A 20391-nucleotide genomic window follows, 5' to 3' on the forward strand; every position below is an offset into this window, starting at 1 on the left:
GTCTTCAACATGGGAGTCCCTCTGGGTTCACAGTATGCATTACTTGTTCATTCAGTATGGAGCTGTGTTAACACGTCTTGTCAGACAGAACTCTCAGTCTGGTTGAGATGCTTAATAGAACACAGAATCCTTAAAGATTACAAATCAGTTTGAAGAACTGTGTCTAAACTTGCTGCTGGTTCTTTGTTCAGCATTTGAGGAGAGCAAGTCCTATGGTGAGCAGCTGAGGAAGCTGAGGGTTTAGCGTGGAGGAGGCTCAGGAGTGACCTTATCGCTCTCGGTAGCTACCTGAAAGGAGGTTGTAGCCGGGTGGGCCTCTTCTCTGGAGAGTTTCAGGTTGGATGTTAGGAAGAATTTCTTCACAGAATGGGCGATTAGACATTGGAATGGGCTGCCCACGGAGGTGGTGGAATCACCGTCCATGGAGGTGTTTAATGAAAGCCTGGACTTGGCACTCAGTGCCCTGGTCTAGCTGACAAGGTGATGTTCAGTCATAGGTTGGATTAAAGAGGTCATTTCCAACCTAAATGATTGTTTTGTTTTGTTTTGTTGGGTTTTTTTTTTTCAAGAGGAAGAATATGATATGTGAAAATATGAAAAGGGGGAGATAAAAGGGGAAAACCACCCCACAACATTTAGACAAGAAAATAAAGGCGCAGAACTTCCACACCATTCAGAGCTCTAGACCCCGCTTCGTTCGCACGTCAGGGGCAGCCGACTCTGCCTCAGCGCTCGGCGATACCATCTCTTGGCGAGGGCGGGGGGGATGCCTGTTTCTCCCCTGGCACGGTGCTCTCTCCGTCAGGCTTTTCCCCCCCTCTCCTCCGCGATAAGTGGGAGAGGCAAAGCGCGTCTCCGGCGCACGCGCGGTGAACGCTCAGTGCCCGCCAGGATGGAGGAGGTGGCGGAGCGCGGCCGGGCCGGCGCTGGGGCGAGGGCGGCGGGCGGCAGCGCCGCCGGAGAGGAGGGAGCCAGTGCCAACGCCGCGTCCTCGCCACCGCCATGCTCCCCTCCGGAGGGCGGCGGGGCGAAGCCACTGAGCGCGGCGGAGTACGCGCGGCGCGTACACCAGTGGCTGTGGGACTCGTACTGCGGGTACCTGGGCTGGCAGGGCTGCCCACCCGCCCTCCTCGCCGCTGCCGCCGCTGCCGCCGCTGCCGCCGCCGCGCAGCCGCCCCCGCCCGCCGCCGCTGCCTACTACAGCCCCTTCTACCTCTTCGCTCCGCCGCCGGCACACACGGCCTCCGCCGGGACGGGGCCCCGCGCCCCCGCCGCTGCCACCCCAGCCTGGCCGGGAGCGGCGGGTGCGGTGTCCCCCCTGCCCAGGGCGGCCTCCGGCAGCGGCGCCGGCACCAGCGGCAGCGGCGCCTCCAGGGACACGGGGCGGACGGCGGGTGAGTGGGGGCCGGGGCTGGGCCGCTCGGCCTGGGGAGGAAGAGGAGCCTGATGAGAGACGCAGCTTCGGGAACCGGGATCTGGAGAGGGAAGCCGGGGGTGTGCGACGTTGGGAGTCGCTGCGCTTCGGTTGGCTGCGGCCCCGGGCATGTGGCTGTGCCTTGTGACACAGGGTGACAGCCCTAATACCGAGATCGTAAGTCCAGAACTTGGTCCATAAACAAGTTTGGGATACAGGGTGACAGCCCTGATACCGAGGTTGTAAATTCAGAACTCGGTCCATAAGCAGGTCTAGGGGGTTTGACTCGCGTATACAGTTTACAGCTTCAGTGCTCGTAAAGATGTTTTCATGGATACGAAGGAGTTGATTTTTTTTTTTTTCCCCAGTGGAACTTATTCTTGTCGTCACAGGCTTGTAATGCATCTAGCTTTATAAGTAGCTCGTTTGGATGATGACATCTAAACTAACTTTGCCTGGGTTTAGTGGGCTTTTGGTGCTCAAATAAAATCATTTAGTGAAATCGAAGCAGAGAAGTGAAAATATGCTGACATTGAACAAGCTTAGGCAGCAGGATCCGAGATAAACAGACGTCTGTTGCAGCTGTAAATATTGAAGGCGGTGCACAGCAGGCCTTCTGTTTATATTTGTTCAGGAGCAAAGCAAACTCACTCTGATCACATCAGAGGAAAAACCTGGAGCAGCAACAATTTGTCACAAGTTGAGGAGCGCCTAGGTCACATTCCTTGAATGTTCGTACCACTGTGAGCAGCGGTAGGAAATTGTGGAGGAGAGCACTGCTGAAGGACTTTGGAAGAAAGCCAGATCTCGTTTCTCTCTGCAGGACAAAGTACAACATTGCTGATCTCTGACATTGTTTATAAGCTTAGTGGCAGTATGTGTGTGGAAGATGGTTTTCGTTCCTTTTTCCTTATTTTCAGGGGAAGGAAATCAAGCTTCTGAGCTTTCTTCTTTCTTATGTTTTTGAGCAGATGTTGCTTAAATGTGGTTAGAACACAAAATAGTATTTTCTGTAGTTATGCCCTGATTCTATTATAGTTTGCTTATGAACTGATATTGCCAGTCATCAAAAGGAGGGTTGGACAAAGGTTAGACTGAAATGATTCTTGGGTTTTTATCTGTTTTTTCAGGAGCTAATTCTGTATGTTAAAGGTAATTTAGGGCATAAATAGCATTTCATGCTGATGAACATGGTTATTCTGAATATTGCAACACACCTGGCCTTCTTAAGGGACTATTTATGTGATCCAGTGATACAATACAGTTATAAACAAAGACTGTTGTGCTGGTGCTTTGGCTTCAGATTGCAGATGGATATATCTGGAACAGCTAAAGTGATTATGGCTCCTTCTTCCCTGCTGTAGATTACTGCCCACACAGCAGGCTCGGCAGGGCAGGTCATGTATCTGTCCCTGTGCTAATGCAGTTTACAGCCCGTGTGCTTACGTAAGCTGAAATAAGTGACAGCTTATGTTAATGTTGCAGATTTTAAACTGGGATGTCAAAAAGTGGGATTGTGACTGCCTCTGCCACTTCAGTCTGCCTGCAGGTATGTGCCAGTGCACCAATATTAACAGCACCCTGGGCAGTGGCAGGCTCTGTGAACAGTCACCATGATTTAAGACACTTCCTCTCCTGGTTGCTCCCTGCCTTATTGCAGGAGACTACTGCTCATCTATTGGGAACAGCAGGGCAAAAGGTGCATCCAAGCCTCTTCTGCCCTGTGGCTGAGCAGTGCAAACCCTTGTTAAGCACTATGTGGATGCTAAATCCTGGACGTTGAGCTGGATGGATGTTGCATTTGGCTGTCCTTGTTGAACCAGTAGTAACCCTTGGCAAAAGAGTGGATTTCTGATATGGGGAACATCTTGAATCACTGCAATGTAAATCTGCCAGAGTCTAAGGGTTGCCAAAATTTCTTAACGTGATGGAGTTGAACATAATTTGAATACTTATTTCCTAGCCCCATGTAGCTTCTTCTTTATGCAGTCATTTAATTTAATTTATTCAATGGTGAATAAGTCAGTCTCTGCCACCAGCTTTAACAAATGTGCTGCTTTTAACAGAGCAAATGAAAGCTTTCACCTGGCACTGTGTATTCAAGCCAGGATTGGGAGAGTGGCTATGTTCCCTCCTGCCTTAGTTGAAGAATCTCTAATGAGAATTTAACAGACAGCTTGGACAGGCTTTGACAATGCCAATGGAATCCATTTTAGTATTATACATGTAAGTCATGGTACTTGATACTATTGATGCAGAGCAATCAGTGCAGCAGGTATGAAATGAAGCTCTATAAACCCAGGTATGTTAAATAAGTGCTGGCTCTTACCTGATCCCTGCCTTATTCTTCTTACCTCATTTAAAAGTTCAGTGGGCTTTTGGCTTGGCACACACAGCTCACGGGGGCCATGGCTGGCAGCATCAGCCTCAGCAGCTGAACTGGGGAGGCTTATTCTAAATGAAATTTAGAGGAAATTGTGTTTTTTGAGATTAGAGTGTGGTATGATTTTCCTTCCTCTTTTGTCCTTTCTGTGTGTGGGGATAAGTATTCTCAGAAACAGTAACAAGCCCAGTCACTGTTTCCCACAGGTTCCATCTGGTAGCAGAAGGGCATTTCGCAGTGAAGTTTTGATTTGAGTCGTTGCAGGTTTCATGTGGAGTCGTTTGTCCTTTGGGAAGTAGAGGAGTAGCTGGGTCCAGATGAAATTATTTTGCAATTCTGTTTCTTGGAAACTTTCTAAGACACTCTTTAATGTTTTCTCTGCTTAAATAACCTGAGAAATAAAAGCTTGTGACTCCTTACTTTGTGCCCATTTGCACTTGGCCAGTTAAATAGGAAAAACGTGTTAATGTTTTCTGCCTGGGGGTAGAGCAGTATGCTGTGTTTTATTATAAGTAGTCTGTAAAAATGTTTATGTCAAGTATGACTGATATTTTCAGCAATTCCTGTTTGTGTCTGAGTGGAGACAAAATAGGCTGTGTTTTACTCTGAGAGCTGGTACTTGGTATACATGGAAGCCTTGGTACTGATGGATAGAAAAATTCTGGTAGATCTAATTTTCATTTTAATCTGACCTCTCAGATTTACATAAATCTGGTCTCTATGAGGTTGTTCTAAACAAAAGAACACAAAAACTGATGCATCTTCAATGTACTTCAGTTCTTTAATAGGGCATGATTTTGCCGGTGATCCTAATTATGAGGGGACTCAGTTCCGAAAGAGTTAAAGTTCTTAAAGAAGGTTCTTCTAATTCAACTTAAACAATTCAGATTATTTTTTATGCATACATTTTTATAAGTTTTCTTGAAGAACATGTGAGCCGAGATCAAGCTCTTGATTATTTTCTTGCAGAGAGGTTAATGTGGGTTGTTCTTTAGATGTTAGTGTTAACTTTGTGTTAGTGCAGTAAAATCTGGGTAATGTGAACTATTTCTGTTGCAGGTCGGGAGTTCCTTATCCCTTCACTGGCACACAGATTCATAGCAGAGATGGTGGATTTTTTTATTCTGTTCTTTATAAAGGCAACCATCATTTTAAGTATTATGCACCTCAGTGGAATAAAGTAAGTTGAACAATTTAAAGCTTTGTTACATACAGCTTTAAGTGTTTCATGCTTGTTGAGGTGTCAGGTTGTATTTATGGTGTGTTTATGCATATGATATCATTAAATAACTGACAGAAGTTGAGGAAAAAGCACCACTAGGCTAACTTCCTTGTAAATACATCCTGATTTTGGGTCAGCTGATGGAAACACAGAATTTGTATGGGTCCCTAGCTCACAAACTCTCTACTAAAGAAAGATTAGACTTGGACATTAAAAAGTCCTTTATAATTTTCAAAGAAAAACACTGACAAATAAACTTTTTAAACAGCTTTTAAAAATGTACTAGTTCTGGCTGGAATTAAGTTAATTTTCTTCGTAGTATCTTCTGTGGTGCTGTGTTTTAGATTTCTGACCTAAACAATGCTAACCACCCTCCACCAAAAAAAAATTCTGATCAAGCATATCAGATATGTATGTACTTTGAAAATACAGCCTGGTTGCTAGGAATGCTGCCACACTGCAGGCTTTACTGGGTGTAAATTTGGTTTCTTAAAAAGTGCATTGTGTGCATCAACTGTACACTAGACTGAAAGATTCATCATTTCACGGCTTTGTATACAGATGTAGTAATTTACCTCAAATATTTCCTTTTTTAGCTGCTTCTTTAACTGTAGATATCTTACTCCTTAATTCAGTTACTTGCTTTGGGTTGGTGTAATCAAATATTTCAGTCTGATTAAGAGATGAGATCCTGGTGTAGTTGGTAATTCCACTACTGTACAAACACATTTCAGAACTCAGGCTTTCTGCTCAAGAACCATCCAAACACTGCCTGACTGTAAAGCAATACTATACAGGTCACATCTTCCAGTCACCTTCAGCTGTGGCTTGGAAGGGGTGTGGAAGAGGGTCAAATCCAAAACAATCAATATGCCAGTGTGAATGATCAGTGATTGGTGGGTTTTGTTCAGATAAGCAGCAACTGAAATGCCAAACGTTTGTTTCTGTTTAGTCACCAAATCTGACCACCTGTAACCTGACAGCTTGTGTTTCTGTTTTGGCTTTAGTAGGTGGAGAATGATACAAAATGAAGTACTGGAAAGATAGGGAACAACTATATGTATATTGCTGCTGTAGAGTGGTGAAAGAGTAATTTACAGCATTTTCAATATTAATAGTTTTGTGAGACAGTCAATTGCTTACAGGGAATTTCAGAGAAACATTCTGGGGGGTTTTTGCTCGGGACATGGTGTGCTTGTGATTAGCTGAGTTGTCATGAAAAAAATATGTCCTTACAGGCTCAAGAAAGATACTTCAGGCCAAAGCTGTATTGAAGGGAAATCCAGGTTGTGCTACACTGTTTTCTTAATTCCTGGGTTGTTTTGGATTTTTTTCAGCCCTTAAGTCTGAATAAAGAGGAGGGCAAGTAGTACAAATATTAGATGAACTGTTTTGAATTGGGACTGCACGTTTTTATGTGAGCCTTATTTAGATGCATGAGTGAAAAATTCTTGCCTTAATGTGTTGCAAGTATATCCATTCCACATATCAGATAAGAATGTTAAATCTGTGGAGTTCATCTTATGAAAATATGCCATTAACTCCAAATGGATGCTTCACATAGCTCTGTTAGGCTAAAAACCATAAGGTTTCAATTGCTTTATGTTTAAATCTTCCTATTGCATACCAAGGTGCCTCCAGAAGAATATAGTGAGCAGTAAAGAATGAGAATGAGGAACCCTGATGAGAACCCTGATCAGGCAAAGGAGGATATAGAACTCCCTTGATTCCTTAGGGAGACTTGCAACTTCTCCCTTGCATTCATGAAGAATGTGCCCTTTTCTTTTTCCTTGAGTGTTTGTGTAAGAAAGATACTTGGAGACTTGGATGCCTTCCATTTATATCAAGTTAGATGGTTACATGCAGAATCTGTTTACCTCCCAAGAAGTGTGAGAATTTTCAGAACAATTCTGCAGTTCACTACCCAGGGACACCATTGTGCAAAAGTGGTAATAAAGAACGATCTTTTCTTAATTAAAAAGACAAAACAAACTAGACAGCAACTCAGAATGAAACTGAGTGTTCTGAATTTTAATGGCTTGTTTAGTATCAGAGAGGGCAAGGAGCTTTTGTTCTTTTATAATACCAGAACAGAGGGAGTGAATTCTGGTATTAAAGGGGTAATACTGGTATTGGGAGAAGGATTGTTTTAAAGTTCAGTTTTATTTTGTACAGGGACATCTCTAAATTTGCCATGCATTACATCATAGAAGAAATAGATGAAGATACGTCCATGGAAGATTTGCAGAAAATGATGATAGTAGCTCTCATCTACAGGTTATTAGTCTGCTTTTATGAGGTAACTACTCATAAACATTAACTCTTATAATTAATAGTTGTGAGTTGTTGAAGAAATGGTTTTAAAAAATTATGTTACCATTGGCCAATAAAGTAAATCCTCTTTACAGTATTTTGGATTATGTTGAAGCTTATGACATCCACATAGTTCTGAGGATAACCAAGTTTGCTAGACCTGTCAACAACATGGTGGTGTGTGGAATTGAAATAACCTTTCTTTTACAGATAATCTGTATTTGGGGAGCAGGTGGAGCAACCCCAGGGAAATTCTTGCTTGGCCTGCGAGTTGTGACGTGTGAAACATCCGTACTTATTGCACCCAGCCGCGTGTTAGTCATTCCGTCTTCTAATGTCAGTATGACAACGTAAGTGCTCCTGGCTCAGTCACGTTGCATTCAGGTTAACAGTACTGGAAGTGTGGGATTTGGAAGGAAGTTCTCCATTGCTTTGTTGTTGACCTTTGCAATAATTAGACTGCAAGAGCTATTGTCAGATTCTGTGATCTAAGAATAGAATGGTAATTATTCAGTCCCATGGAGTATTTTTCAGGGTAGGTGGTTAAATCTCCTCTAGAGCTCGACTTTTGTGCTGTGCAAAACTTGGGTGCTAAACTTGGAAGTTTACAAATATAAGCAGAAAAATGAAAGTAATGCACTGAATGTTCTATTCTGATTTCAGGTCCACAGTACGAGCTTTGATCAAGAATTTTTCTATTGCATCATTTTTTCCTGCGTTCATTACACTGCTGTTTTTCCAGCATAACAGAACAGCCTATGATATTGTAGCAGGAACTATTGTGGTCAGAAGAAACGGAGTCAGATGATACCAAAAAAAGAGATTTTCGGACTGGTTCTGAACATCCCCACCAAACCCCAGTGAATAAAGACCTACCCCAGAACTGAAATTGAGGTGTCTGTTGGAATCTTTTGCCCTAATTAAATGGGAACTGATTCAGAAGCTAAAGAAAATGTATGATGCCAGCAACTACCTTTGAAGTATTGGAGTTTTCATAGATGCCAGAGAAGTTTGGGAGAGGGAACACGTATTAAATCCAGGAGTGTTAACCTCCGACTGATGAGACAGAAACTGTCTGTTTTAACTGCAAGAAGGAGCTGTTCGTTTGTCACTCTTTGGAAAGCAGATCCCTTGAAATACTCCACCTTAAAATAAATATTGCTCCTGCAGTTCTGGATGTTGGCAGGTAACTAGAAAATGAAGTTTTCCAGGCAGTTGCCTGTCAAAGGATAAGGGGGAAGAGACCTGCAGTATTAGACAGCAAGGCAAATGATGTTAATTGCCATGTATGCAGAGAGATCAGCAGTGGTTATCAGTGTGTTTTATTATTGCTTCACAGATCATATTCCCTCACCTTTTAAGTATTTTCTCACAACATTGATGTGAAAAGCTTTTTTGCATGATTGTCTCAAGCATTGTCACTTACTTCACTTGTCCAAGCTAATGAAGAGGTGAAATAATAGCTGCTTTTTCCTCTGGGAAGGGTATGTTACACTGCAGTGTTAGTGATCTGGTGTGTGTAAATAATTCTGGAGCCATGAACAGTACAGACCATGCTAATGAAAGGTAACTTCTTTGCTTCTCTTTGGAGTGAAAACACTTGTCTAGTTCTTGCATATAATGCAGAGCAGAAGAACTGCATGTGTTTCAGGAGCATGCAGAAAACATAAACTGAAATGTGTTATGGGTGTAAATCTGCAGAAGTACAAATACTGGTTATTTTCACTTTATCATTCTGGCAAATTGTTTGTATATTCAGAATAACTTAAATACTGAATAAAGAAACCTAATATTTTGCATGATTATACAGCTTTGATGATTCATTTATTGTTACTAGCATCTCAGGAAATTAATATAAGCAGTATTAATGTTTTACTGAACTTTGAGTCAGAGTTTGGAATTCTTTGATCCCAGTTTGTGTGCTCCTCTCTTAGGCATAACATGGCACGCAGTAGCTGAAGTTCTTGCCCTGCTTTCAGTTTTGGACAATGGCTTGGTTGACAGTAGAAATGTTTGAGAGCTTGGTTATTGCTCTTGTCTCCAGGTGTAGTAACTTACTCAGTAATGTGTTCGTATGCTGCAATATTTTTGTTTGACAAGTCATGTTCTTCCATGTATAGCTGTACTGTGTATGCATTTCAGTTTTCATTTGGAATGACGATTCAGGACTAGATCCAATGCTTAACAGTGGCAGAATGACATTTTGCCATCCATTATGTCTCCAGAATGAGGTCACTAACTGTTTAGATAACTACTTTTTCTTTACTTCAAAAATAAATATTTAAAAAGTTGTGGCTAAAACACTGTTTTTAGCGTCTTTGCTCAATCATGTTTTTTGAATACTGCCGGGGTGGTGATACTTACATTGGCAGCCTCTTCCAGTGCTTGACAGCCCTTTCCATTGAATTTTTCTTTCCTAAGGTCCAGTCTAAACCTCCTGGGACCAACCTGAGGCCATTTCCTTGTCCTGCCACTTGTTACCAGGGGTGAGAGACCAACCCCCACCTGGCTACACCCTCCTTTCAGAAGGTAGTTGTAGAGACTAAGGTCACCCCTGAGCCTCCTTTTTTCCAGGCTAAACACCCCCAATTCCCTTAGCTGCTCCTCACAGGACTTGTGCTCCATTCTTTCAAAGACTTAAGCACTGATGGGCATGGCAATCAGCCTGATGAAAGCTAAACTTAAAAGTCCTTTCTAGGGTGAATTTTGCTTATTCACAAGTGCAGTGTGAATACAACAAGAGCTTCTGTTCTCTTTACTGTAGCAGTGACCTAAAAACTAGGATTCAAAAGGGGATGGGGAAGAAGAGAAAAGCAAAACTGCTGGCTAATACTTCATTACTACCAATTCAAGTATGAGGGAAGGTATCTCCTACCCTGCAGAAAAATACCACCCCTTCCACAGGAGGGGAATTAAAAAATTACAAGCCAAGAACACACAGCCTGTCCATGGAAATGTGTATACACTTCTGGTTCTAGCTTTTAGTTTGTCTCTTAGGCAAGCTGCATCTGCTTGAAGGACAAGTGCTTGGCAGGTGATTTATGGCTAAGGGGGAAGAAAGTGGAAATCTATGGGATTTTTCACATGTAGACATATGGAAACAGGTAGCTGCATATAATCCTTTCATGGCTACAGTGGCATATCTGCCTGCCTGAACAGCAGCATGTGTGTGTAGTTTGAAAGCTGAGGTGCTGAGTGTTTTCTATTTCTGGAGCTCTACACCTGGAAAGAGCAGTTGGCCTTTGCCCTACTGTCATGTCTAGCTTGTGCTTGAAAGGTATCTCACCTCGTACCAGCAGCACCTGTAGGGGCTGGGATGCATGGCAGAAGTGCCAGCCAAGGCTCCAGCAGAGCCTCTGAAGACATTTACAGCATTGACAGTGATGCAGGTCTCTGCCCGTGTAGGCGAGGGAAGAAATCGTGTCTGAGTCAGAGAGAAGACTGCTGTGACTTGGTACAAATTCAGCTGTGGGCCCCCAGATGAACAAGCATTTCCTCTGATTTTACTAGAATAATGTCTGTTCTCCAAGAAGCTCCCATAACTGCTACCGAAGTGGGTCCCCCTCCCCCCATTACTCATTTATAATCTTCCCAGTTAGAACAGTGGTGAATGTTTACAGTATTAGGTTGGGGTTTTTTAATAGCACTATAAAAAATTAACTGCAGTCAGCTGACACATTGATAAACTGCTCCAAGCTCCAGCCTACAATAAAACTCTCTTTCCTAACAGGAGACCTCTAACTTATTTAAGATCCTCTAAAATCAATGCAAAAACGCAGAGGTTGAAGAAAGCACGTGACATTGCTCAGGTAGAGGGAACACCTCATACTGTTACAGCTGGGGATGCCTTTATGGAAAGTTAAAATTGCCAGGTAATCTTTCGCAGTTTTTATTGATGGCATTTATCCCATGGTTTAACATGTTAATTATACTGTAATAAACATGGCTTTAATATTAAACTTTTCCTTATTATCCAAAGTCACCACAGTCCATTTCAGTAAATATAAAAATATATACTTAATACTTTGTACAATACTGGTTTTTGGTCCAAACAAAAATGGATCAGAAAAGCCAATAAATTTACTTTAAGAATTCCCAATTTTTAAGATTTTCTAAATGGATTTAGGCAACTTTGAATAATGGGATTTACATAAAATCTGAGACAATACTAAACAAAATGGCTGTAACACACAAAATTAAAATTTCAATTTCACAGATTTGTTATGCCAAAAAAGTACATAGAGAAACAAAATTGTATTTACACATGTTTCATAATAAAATAACAAGGCGAGACAGGTGATAAAGGGCTGTAAGAATGAAAATATAGAAATAGCATATAATTATTAAATGAAGAACTACAGATCTAACAAGTCCTTAGCATGGATCATCCTTTAATCAGTCTTCCTCTATCAGAAAATTTTAGTGCACAATACACCCAAACTCACTCACTTCACACATACACCAGCACAAACTCAGCATAAAAATCATTCGTTATCAACATTCTCTACTCTATACAGCATCCCTCGCTGATATAATTACAATTTCGAGGCGTCAGTAAACGCGGATGAGCGCACGTAGTGGTGCGGATGAAGAGGTATCGGACAAGCCATTCACTGTGCAGGCTCTACTCAGGGCTACAGCCAGACCATGCCAAGTCAGTGAAAGAAGTAACTTGAGACTTTTGCTTGAGAACAGCCTTGTTGCCAACTTTACTTGCTACCAAAAAAAAACGTAACAGGGAGAGGGAAGGGAAGGACAGGAAAGCTAAGTTTTATATTCCTTTAGGCAGATCTGACTTCCAACAAGCCAGCGTGAGGTACAATCCCAGTAACTGAACAATTCAGGGTAGTAGCTGAACATTTCAGGATAGTAGCTGAACAATTCAGTCAGGGTAGAAGCTGAACAATTCAGGATAGTAGCTGCTTCCAATGTTTTTGATGCTTTACCAATCAGGCGTTTACTTTCTACGTCTAACTGCAGTCTTTATCCTCCGACCAGGAACTGAAGATCCAGAGGCAGAGAAAACATTTTTCCCATTAGTCCTATTAAAAGAAATTAGTAGTTCAGAGTTTAGGACAGTGTAGCTGAAAATTCAGTAGCAGCACTGAGTAGATAATCCAGAACAACTGTTTCATAGTCTTGTCTCACTAGTTACCAGCTGGCAACAAGCAGCAAATGACGAACAGGAGGAAGAGAGTTCCAGAAACCAATTAAATCTCTCTTATTCAGAAGGTAAGCAGCAGCATAATGGCTGGATACGGGTTCTACCTTTCAAGAACAAGACAATCTCACATGTGTTGATGTGTGACATTCCTGACAGCTAGGCTCCTTTATAGATACCGGTGCTTAGTTAGCCAGTCAGGCTAATACAAGGAAGGATGCCAAATTTAGTTTCAAACTCCAAGGTTCATCTGAACACCTCATGATTTAACAGCAGTAGAGGCTGAACACTGTCCACTGATATTACCCAAAGCTCAAGGGAAATTCTGATACGGTCTCTTACCCCACTGTAAATGCTGCAGGCTGGTTGAACGAAAATCCTGGAGTGCCAGAAGGCGGTGCAGGAGCTGCTGGTGCAGGAGGATTTGCACCAAAAGTGAATACCCCTGGGTTATTTGGAAAGTTGAAATTAGTAGTAGTACTTCCAAAATGGAACACAGAACCTGGGAAGATGGGGTGGAAGCAGAAGGAAGTAAGAAAGCTGAAATTTGAGTTCATCCTTTCCAGCAAAATCCTCATGTTCTTCCCCACTATCTTTAAAGATTATGTTTTTTACAGGTTGCTCAAGATGACAAAGTTGGGGGGGTGCACCAGAAGTGTCAGATTACTACAGGAACAGTTTATTGAATGAATCCATTCACACAGATTGAGGAATTTTTAAAGTAATACTGTTGGCATACTGATAATTTGTTGTTTGCTAACTTCTGTGGCACCATTAAATTTATACCTGTGCATACTGAAGTTTATTAATCAAGTCTTAAACTGTAAGTTTATATTCAGGTAAACTTTCCTGTGTTCATGCAGTTGATCTGGGGACTTCCTTTCCTTCAATATACTAATAGCACCTCATCTTAAAAAAACCCAATCATTCCAACCATCAGAGCAACTGATAAGTAACACAGACAATTCAGGGAGAACTTTACCTTTAAGCTGCTACCCGATTAATGGAAGATCGACTGAGTGATGTGTTGTGCACTAATCTGCTTGTACTAATCTACTGATTAGTACAAAAACGTCAGTTACTTTTAATGGAGGCTATTTTGTAAAACTTCTGAGAGGAAAAAAGGAGGCTTTCCCCCTTCAGTATTTGATATGATATCAAATAGACATTCTGGCACTGTTTTTGTTTTTTAATTATTACTAGTATGGAAAAGGTCTTTTTTAAATTATAAGGTTCAGTCTCTGCCCCTTTTCCATGGCATTTTATACCGCATTGGTAAAAAAATCTTCAAGTACAGTCTTAATCCATAAATGCTTAAAAAGCCCCCCAAACAATTCTGACTGTAGTTTATACAGTGAAGCCTGTTAAAGTCAGATAACTAAGAATTTCTCAAATCAAAAAATAACAATTTTGCAGTGCATCTGCTATTTTGTTTTGCACAATCTTACCAGTGATTACTCCATGGTTTTCAACAATTCCTTTTAATCACTAGGTTTCTAAAGAAAATAAAGCTCAAAATTTAGTGGTAGAGTTGCAACCTCTATGTCTGCTAAGTCTTGTGGAGAAGGCTTACTGTGAAGCTGGATATCCCTGACACATTGTGTCTCCACAGTCAGGACTAGGACATAAATGACAACCCTATACCATTATTTTTATGGAGGGCAAGTCCTCTATTTAAATACATGTGCAGTGCCAAAGTCGTCTTTCTCCGTGTAATTTATGGTGCACTTCATGAAAAAGAAAATAAAATATATAACCTTTGAGACCAAAAGGGAAGAGGATGGTCAGCACTCACCAGCACTGGGGGTACCAGAGCCAAAAGCTGGCTGTTGGGTTGCCTGCTGTCCGAACACAGAGGGCTGAGTGCTGCTCGTCACCGAGCCAAAGGCAGAAGGAGCAGGGTGAGAGCCAGCAGAAAACAACGTTGTCGACAGCGATCCAAAACTTGGAGCACTTGGCTGGCTGGAGCCTGGGCTTGGGCCAAATGCTGGTGGCTGACCGGCGCCAAAGGCTGGGCCAGCAGCAGGCGCTGGAGGCCCAGAGCCAAACAGAAACGAAGACGATGACCCTTGGGGGACAGAGAGGGATGTCAGTAGGGGCCCTTTCCCTCCCACCCTCAAGAATGAATCCAGAAACAAAAGGTTCTCAAGCCTCAGGTCTGGTAGCTGAATACTCATCTTAATTTCTAACTACTTGTGTGAGTATATAAAACAGATACTATCTCAGCCACAACAGGAATTGCACCTTTTCTTTTAAGTAACATGAGAAACACCATGTTTTTGAGAGACAGACAAAATTAACTCTCAGACACATTGGTTGTCTCTTCATGTTGCACAGATAGATTCCTACAAACAGTATGTTTTAATCTGTATTTACTAAAAGCTGTTTCTACCACACACATGGAATATTCATTCAAATTCAATTTTTGAGACCTGCAAAATACAGCTCCTGATTTATTATGACTAGGAGAACATGTATCTTTTCTTGTCAGCAACTGCACCCTTCCCCTGTTCAAGTGTTTACCATTATCAACTTCAGGAGGCCAAATCAACCTTGCAGTAATCTCAAAAACTTGGTTTAGCAGAGTAATTCTATACCTATCATCAAAAGGCAACCAGCCCAATTGTTTAGCTGCATGGCTAGCAGAAATAATGAAACACAACCAAACAGTGACTCTGAACGTACATGGCAGATCTGCTATGCAAAAGGGACATTTTAAACAGCATTATTGATGCTCATGCAACAAGAAATACCCTCTAAATGCACCATCACTTGGAATGGCTGACTTTCTTTCCAAGATGAGATACATGGTAAAACTTAGGTTTCTGAATTTGTGAAGGTGTTTGAAATATGGTGTCACCTACTAAAAAATTACACCAGAAGTTACTGATTTGTCAGCGGGTTAAAATGATCGGTTGGTTGTTGTAATTTAGGACTGTTTTCTCTGTTTCTGGTACACAAAAAAGTGTGCAAATTAAACTTTTGTGACTGACAAAGTTAAGCCATCAGGATCAAACTAAATCAAGTCTTTCCTTAGGGGTTCAATCTTATTTCCAACATACTGCATGGCTCATAGGAATACAGATAATTTGGTGGATTTAGTCTTGTGTCATGCATTTGTTCATGCAATTCATGCACTGGAGTAACAAACATAAAACGTGAAGAAACTCTGTATTTCTTACTGCTGTTTTCTCTAAATTCCTAGAAAATTAACATGCAGTGGCCATGATCCTTTAGTAGAAACCAGCCCTTAAGCAGCACTGACTGCATGTCGAGGTACTCTATTCATATATACTTGTGAGGGAAGGACTTGGCAAATCTTGACCTTATTTCCAACAGTTCAGAGTTTTAGGTATAGGAGCAAAAAAGCAGGAAAGTTGTAATTCATTGACTTCTAACTCTAAACACTGGACTGACAGTGATTGAAGAAAGAAATTATCATTCTCACGGTGAAAAGCTCCCATGCAAATTGAAATCCAGTAAAGGTTTGTCCTTTGCATAAAACAAGTCTGGTGCCAGTTCATTCCTAAACTGTATTTCCCACACTGAAGAAAAATGAGCCCAAATTAACATTGCTGAATATAAATACTCAGTATTTTTCTCTACTTCCATGCATTTAGCCTGCACATTTTCCAAAGTAAAATATTCATGAAACAGTACATCTCCTTAGTCCACTACCATAATGGCAAAAATGAGAAAATGAGAAGAGCATCTATTTAAAATGTACCTGTTGAACTTGAAGTAGTTGTTGCTCCAAAAGTAAATCCTGAATTTGCTGCATTGGTACTGCTCTCTCCTGAACCAAAGAGAAATGGAGTAAGAGTCGAGCCAGTGCTGGAAGATGTGGTTGCTGGTTTGTTTTCTTGAGAGAACCCAAATGACTGAGATGTTGCAGATTCTGCAGGATTGCCAAAAACAGAGCTGGTCACAGTGTTGCTGGGTTGTCCAAACACAAAGGGAGTGGGAACTGGCTGAGGGTTTGAGGAGGAGAGGGTGCTGCCAAACATGCTGCTGCTGTTGGCTGAAGTAGTGGGTGCAGCTGTGCTGGAGGAACTGGAGTTCAAGAAGCTGAAGGATGCTCCTTGATCTGAAAGGAAGGAAACAGTTACTACTAAGTCACACAAATGGAATTTAACAACCAAAAACTTTCCATGCAGCAACCATCCTCCTTTAATCCTCCACTGCAAACTTTCAACAAATTAAAGGAATACAAAACTGTGCAGTATCTATGAAGTGATTTTTGTACATTTGTAGCAGTAGAAAAACTGCAGCAGATCTGCAAGTAGGTTCCCTCTCTCCTTCCCTTTCACTATAAAAAACACTAGTATGAGGCCTCTATACTGCACCACATTATAGATTTTATCACTGCTACTACTGAGACAGTACAACTTCTGTGCTTATACAAGCAGTGATACAGGTTCCTTAAGGTGTGGCAATTCTTTTTGTCTAAATATAGCATTAAAACTCACTGAAATCTACAAAGAAATTGCCACATATTGTCTACACAACAACTAGAACTAAAGACAGGCTGCCAGTAGTATATAAATCCCATAGATATTGTGCAGTACAGCCTCAGAGGTATTATTTGATAGAGATGAGCAGAGAAGTGAAGGCAAAAGATGTTCTGTTTACCGCAAGTACTGGTTTGTGCCCCAAATGCAAAAGGTGCCTTTGCCTGCTCACTTTCCTTTTCCGATGGTTTACCAAAACTAAAATTGAATACAGGTTTTGCTGTGCTCTCCTCTTTGGTATGCTCAGCTGTCCCAGATGAAAAGATAGGCTGTGCCTTTAACTCTTCATTGTCAGTTTTCTTTCCAAATGCTAACGGACCAGCAGAAGTGACAGAGTCCTGTTTCTCTTCTGCCCTTCCCAAAACAAACTGTGAAGCAGGTGCAGACTCCACACTGCCGAAAGAGAAGCTTCCCTTCGTTGAAACAGTTTCATCCTTCTTCTCATCTGACTTCTTAAATGGCAAAGCAGGTGATGCTACGTCCTTTTCTGCCATAGTTCCAAAAGTGAAGCCACTGACTCCAGTTTTATTCTCATTAGTAGCTATGGAAGAAGTAGAAGTTGCAGCGAAACCAAAACCTCCCAAAACTGGTTCCTCTTTCTTTTCCTGCTGCCCCAGACTCGTTGTTCCGAACTGAAATGTTGAAGGAGCCTGACTGCTTGTAGATGGAAGTCCAAAGGTAAAAATGTTACTTTTACTTTCTTTCTTACTGTCTTCTGATTTAGAGTCTGAGGAAGAAACTCCAAACTTGAAGTTCCCTGAACCAGTAGGAAACTTAAATCCTCCAGTCACAGTGTTGGACGATGCAGATTCGGATGCAATGCCGAATTTAAAGCTACTTTGTTCTCCAAATTTAAAACTTCCTGTGCTACCTAAGGTTTGAGAAGATTCAGAGGACGATGATGGGACACCGAATGTAAATGATGGCATTGCAGCATTTGTAGACACAGCAGCAGTACCAAAACCTGCAGAAATAAGCAGTAATGTCAAGTTTGCAATATATAACATAATACATGTGGGATTTAGCTAAATGGCTGGGACTCTAGTCCTGTGCTCTTCCCAGAGTCAAAACTGTTCAAAAAAACTCCCCCCCCCCCAACAAGTAAGGAAACTCCACACTTCCTCTCTGCACGTATCTTTTAGTAACGGTGCTCTTCTGTGCGGCACCTGGCTTGGAAAAGCACACTGCTGAGCTCCTCGAAAGACCATGGTTTCAATCTAAACTCCAAATGAACAACACATAAGGCTTGAAACAACCAACTATGTCACTGACACAAACTTTCCTCTAAAAAATTAATCTTTTTCTGGAGAATGGGTATGGAAACATATGCACGTGGTCTCATTTAAGCAATATTCCTAAACAACAAATGGACAATTCTGCCATACTCAAAGGAAAAAACATTGTATTTTAAAAAAGGAAAAAAATTGCAGAATGCACATCCTTGTTCTTCTCAGTAACTATTACCTTTGAGCTCTGCTTTGGTGCCTGGCTTCACATTTTCACAGGCTACGCATTTTGTGGCTTCTGCTTCGTTTTGGACCAAGCAGACCTCACATTCCCAACTTCCTTCAGGCTTCTTGAATTTGTCTAAATCCAGAAAACCTCCAGAAGAAGCAGAAAATGCAGAAACACTGCTACTGGTCACAGGCACTGAACTCCCTGAGAAAGAAGCAAGATAGTTAATCATCCTGCTTAAATCATACAGTGAACACCAACTTTTTAAGAAATGCTCACTAAATTGCAAAGCACACAAGTGTACCAGTAAAAAACCATCAAGGTACAAGTTGATTTCAGTCAAACACAATATGGGAATGTAAGCAACAGAAACACCTGGATTTTTCTTTATAATCTATACATGACTTCAAGCACAAATTGAACCAGTGACATTTAAACAGCAACAGCAGTTCGTAAAATACAGAAACACAGCCGATTTAATATGTAAATTACAAGTACTGTATTGAATTAAAACTACTGAAAGAATTTTTGGTGACACCAGTTACCAGTAGTCAAAGTTAGCATCATTCAACTTAATGATCACTGTCAAGTGATGCAAGGCTGACAATTTACTAGAATGATTCATCAGCAAGCCACAAGGACAGGACACATTCAAAACTATGTAGTAATGACAAAAGGAAAAAAAAGAGGGACTCAAAAGCTTCCAAACCCACATCTCTGTGTTCACCACACAAGCTACACTGCCTTCAACAGAAGGCCCCTCTGCTGGGGCCTGAAATCAAACACTTGCCCTCCCCTGTAAAGGAAGAGACGTCACTTGATGCTGCACCTCAAGAGCAAAATTCAGCTCCACAAGTGTCAGGAGTGAAGATCCCAAAGGCACAAAAGCATCACATAATTGTAATGTTCACCTACAGTGAACCATTGAGGGTGGCATTCAAGAGAGACACAAGATAATTTCTCAAATTCAAAGCAGTAACATTTCCTAAACAGGAATGGGTCTTCTTTTCCACAGCACATCCAGAGAATTTATATCCTCCCATTTTACTTGCTTCACTCATCCCCTTGACAAACATCATGTAACTTTGCAATTCTCTGCACCGTGGTGGTCATGGCAACCCCTCACCTCCAAAATTCTTCCTTGCAATGGCCAAAGTCTTGGACAAAAGTGCCAGCTGACCACTCTGAGGCTGGAAGTCCCCGAGAATAAGCTTCCTCTAAAATGCATTATCTTATCTGAAGAAATTCCACTCTTACTGTACACAATGATGATAATAGCACATTCTAGTCCATCTTACATCTATTTTCTTCCCCCCAAGATGTCAGGTGTTTTTGACATTAAATTGTATTTTTGACACTAAATTTTGTTACTAGTCAATAAAAGTTAACACTAAACTAATTATTTGTGCTTTAAAAAAATAAACTCTCTCAAAATCAGTTACAATGACATATAAGAGGAAACAACCCATTATCAGAAATGAACCGAAGACGCCCACCTCCCCAACATCTCTAAGAACTCTGACCTTCCCAAACAAGGTTATCCATGTTCTGAAAAGCTACCATAGGCATAGCTGAACATACAGTTCTGTTTTAGCCCAAGACAACTAGCTAAAGACTACACTGACTTGGAATCTGGCTTCATACCTCTGTGCAATTCCACACAAATGCTGACTGGAGACATTGTAAGCCATGTTGTACAAATACTGCTTCTACTTATGCTTTGAAAGAGGAAAACAAAACCCCAACAAATCCAGTGGTTTTTAGCTCCTTGCATGGAGTTCACATTTTGCCCCACTGAAAATGAGTCAATTGGTTTTAAGTTAATTAAGGCATCTATTTTAGTCACCTTTCCTCACTAGCTGTAAAGCAGGGTGTATTTGCTTCAGTTCCGCTCTGCAGTAACACATTTCCCAATCAGTTCAACTCGTGTGA

The 20391-nt window shown here is 41.4% G+C and overlaps 2 protein-coding genes across 5 annotated transcripts in view; one reads left to right on the top strand and one right to left on the bottom strand.

Annotated features, from left to right (window-relative positions):
• The first annotated feature begins 856 nt into the window (after positions 1-856).
• Positions 857-9137, top strand: FAM8A1 (family with sequence similarity 8 member A1). Its single transcript, XM_069008070.1, has 5 exons — positions 857-1394; positions 4857-4977; positions 7195-7318; positions 7543-7682; positions 7996-9137. The coding sequence occupies exons 1-5, from the start codon at positions 893-895 to the stop codon at positions 8138-8140; spliced, it is 1032 nt and encodes a 343-aa protein (XP_068864171.1). The 5' UTR covers positions 857-892; the 3' UTR covers positions 8141-9137.
• A 2068-nt stretch (positions 9138-11205) lies between these two features.
• NUP153 (nucleoporin 153) overlaps positions 11206-20391 on the bottom strand; it is a 43728-nt gene continuing 34542 nt past the window's right edge. For all 4 annotated transcript variants that reach the window (XM_069008069.1, XM_069008068.1, XM_069008067.1 and 1 more), the window contains exons 17-22: positions 18469-18663; positions 17126-17968; positions 16221-16580; positions 14289-14561; positions 12836-12995; positions 11206-12374 (exon numbers count right to left, since the gene is read on the bottom strand). In XM_069008069.1, coding sequence (XP_068864170.1) covers positions 12290-12374; positions 12836-12995; positions 14289-14561; positions 16221-16580; positions 17126-17968; positions 18469-18663 — 1916 coding nt within the window. In that variant the 3' untranslated portion in view covers positions 11206-12289. The remainder of the gene's footprint in view (positions 12375-12835; positions 12996-14288; positions 14562-16220; positions 16581-17125; positions 17969-18468; positions 18664-20391) is intronic.

Source organism: Aphelocoma coerulescens, chromosome 2 (genome assembly GCF_041296385.1).
Source record: "Aphelocoma coerulescens isolate FSJ_1873_10779 chromosome 2, UR_Acoe_1.0, whole genome shotgun sequence".
NCBI classification, from domain to species: domain Eukaryota; kingdom Metazoa; phylum Chordata; class Aves; order Passeriformes; family Corvidae; genus Aphelocoma; species Aphelocoma coerulescens.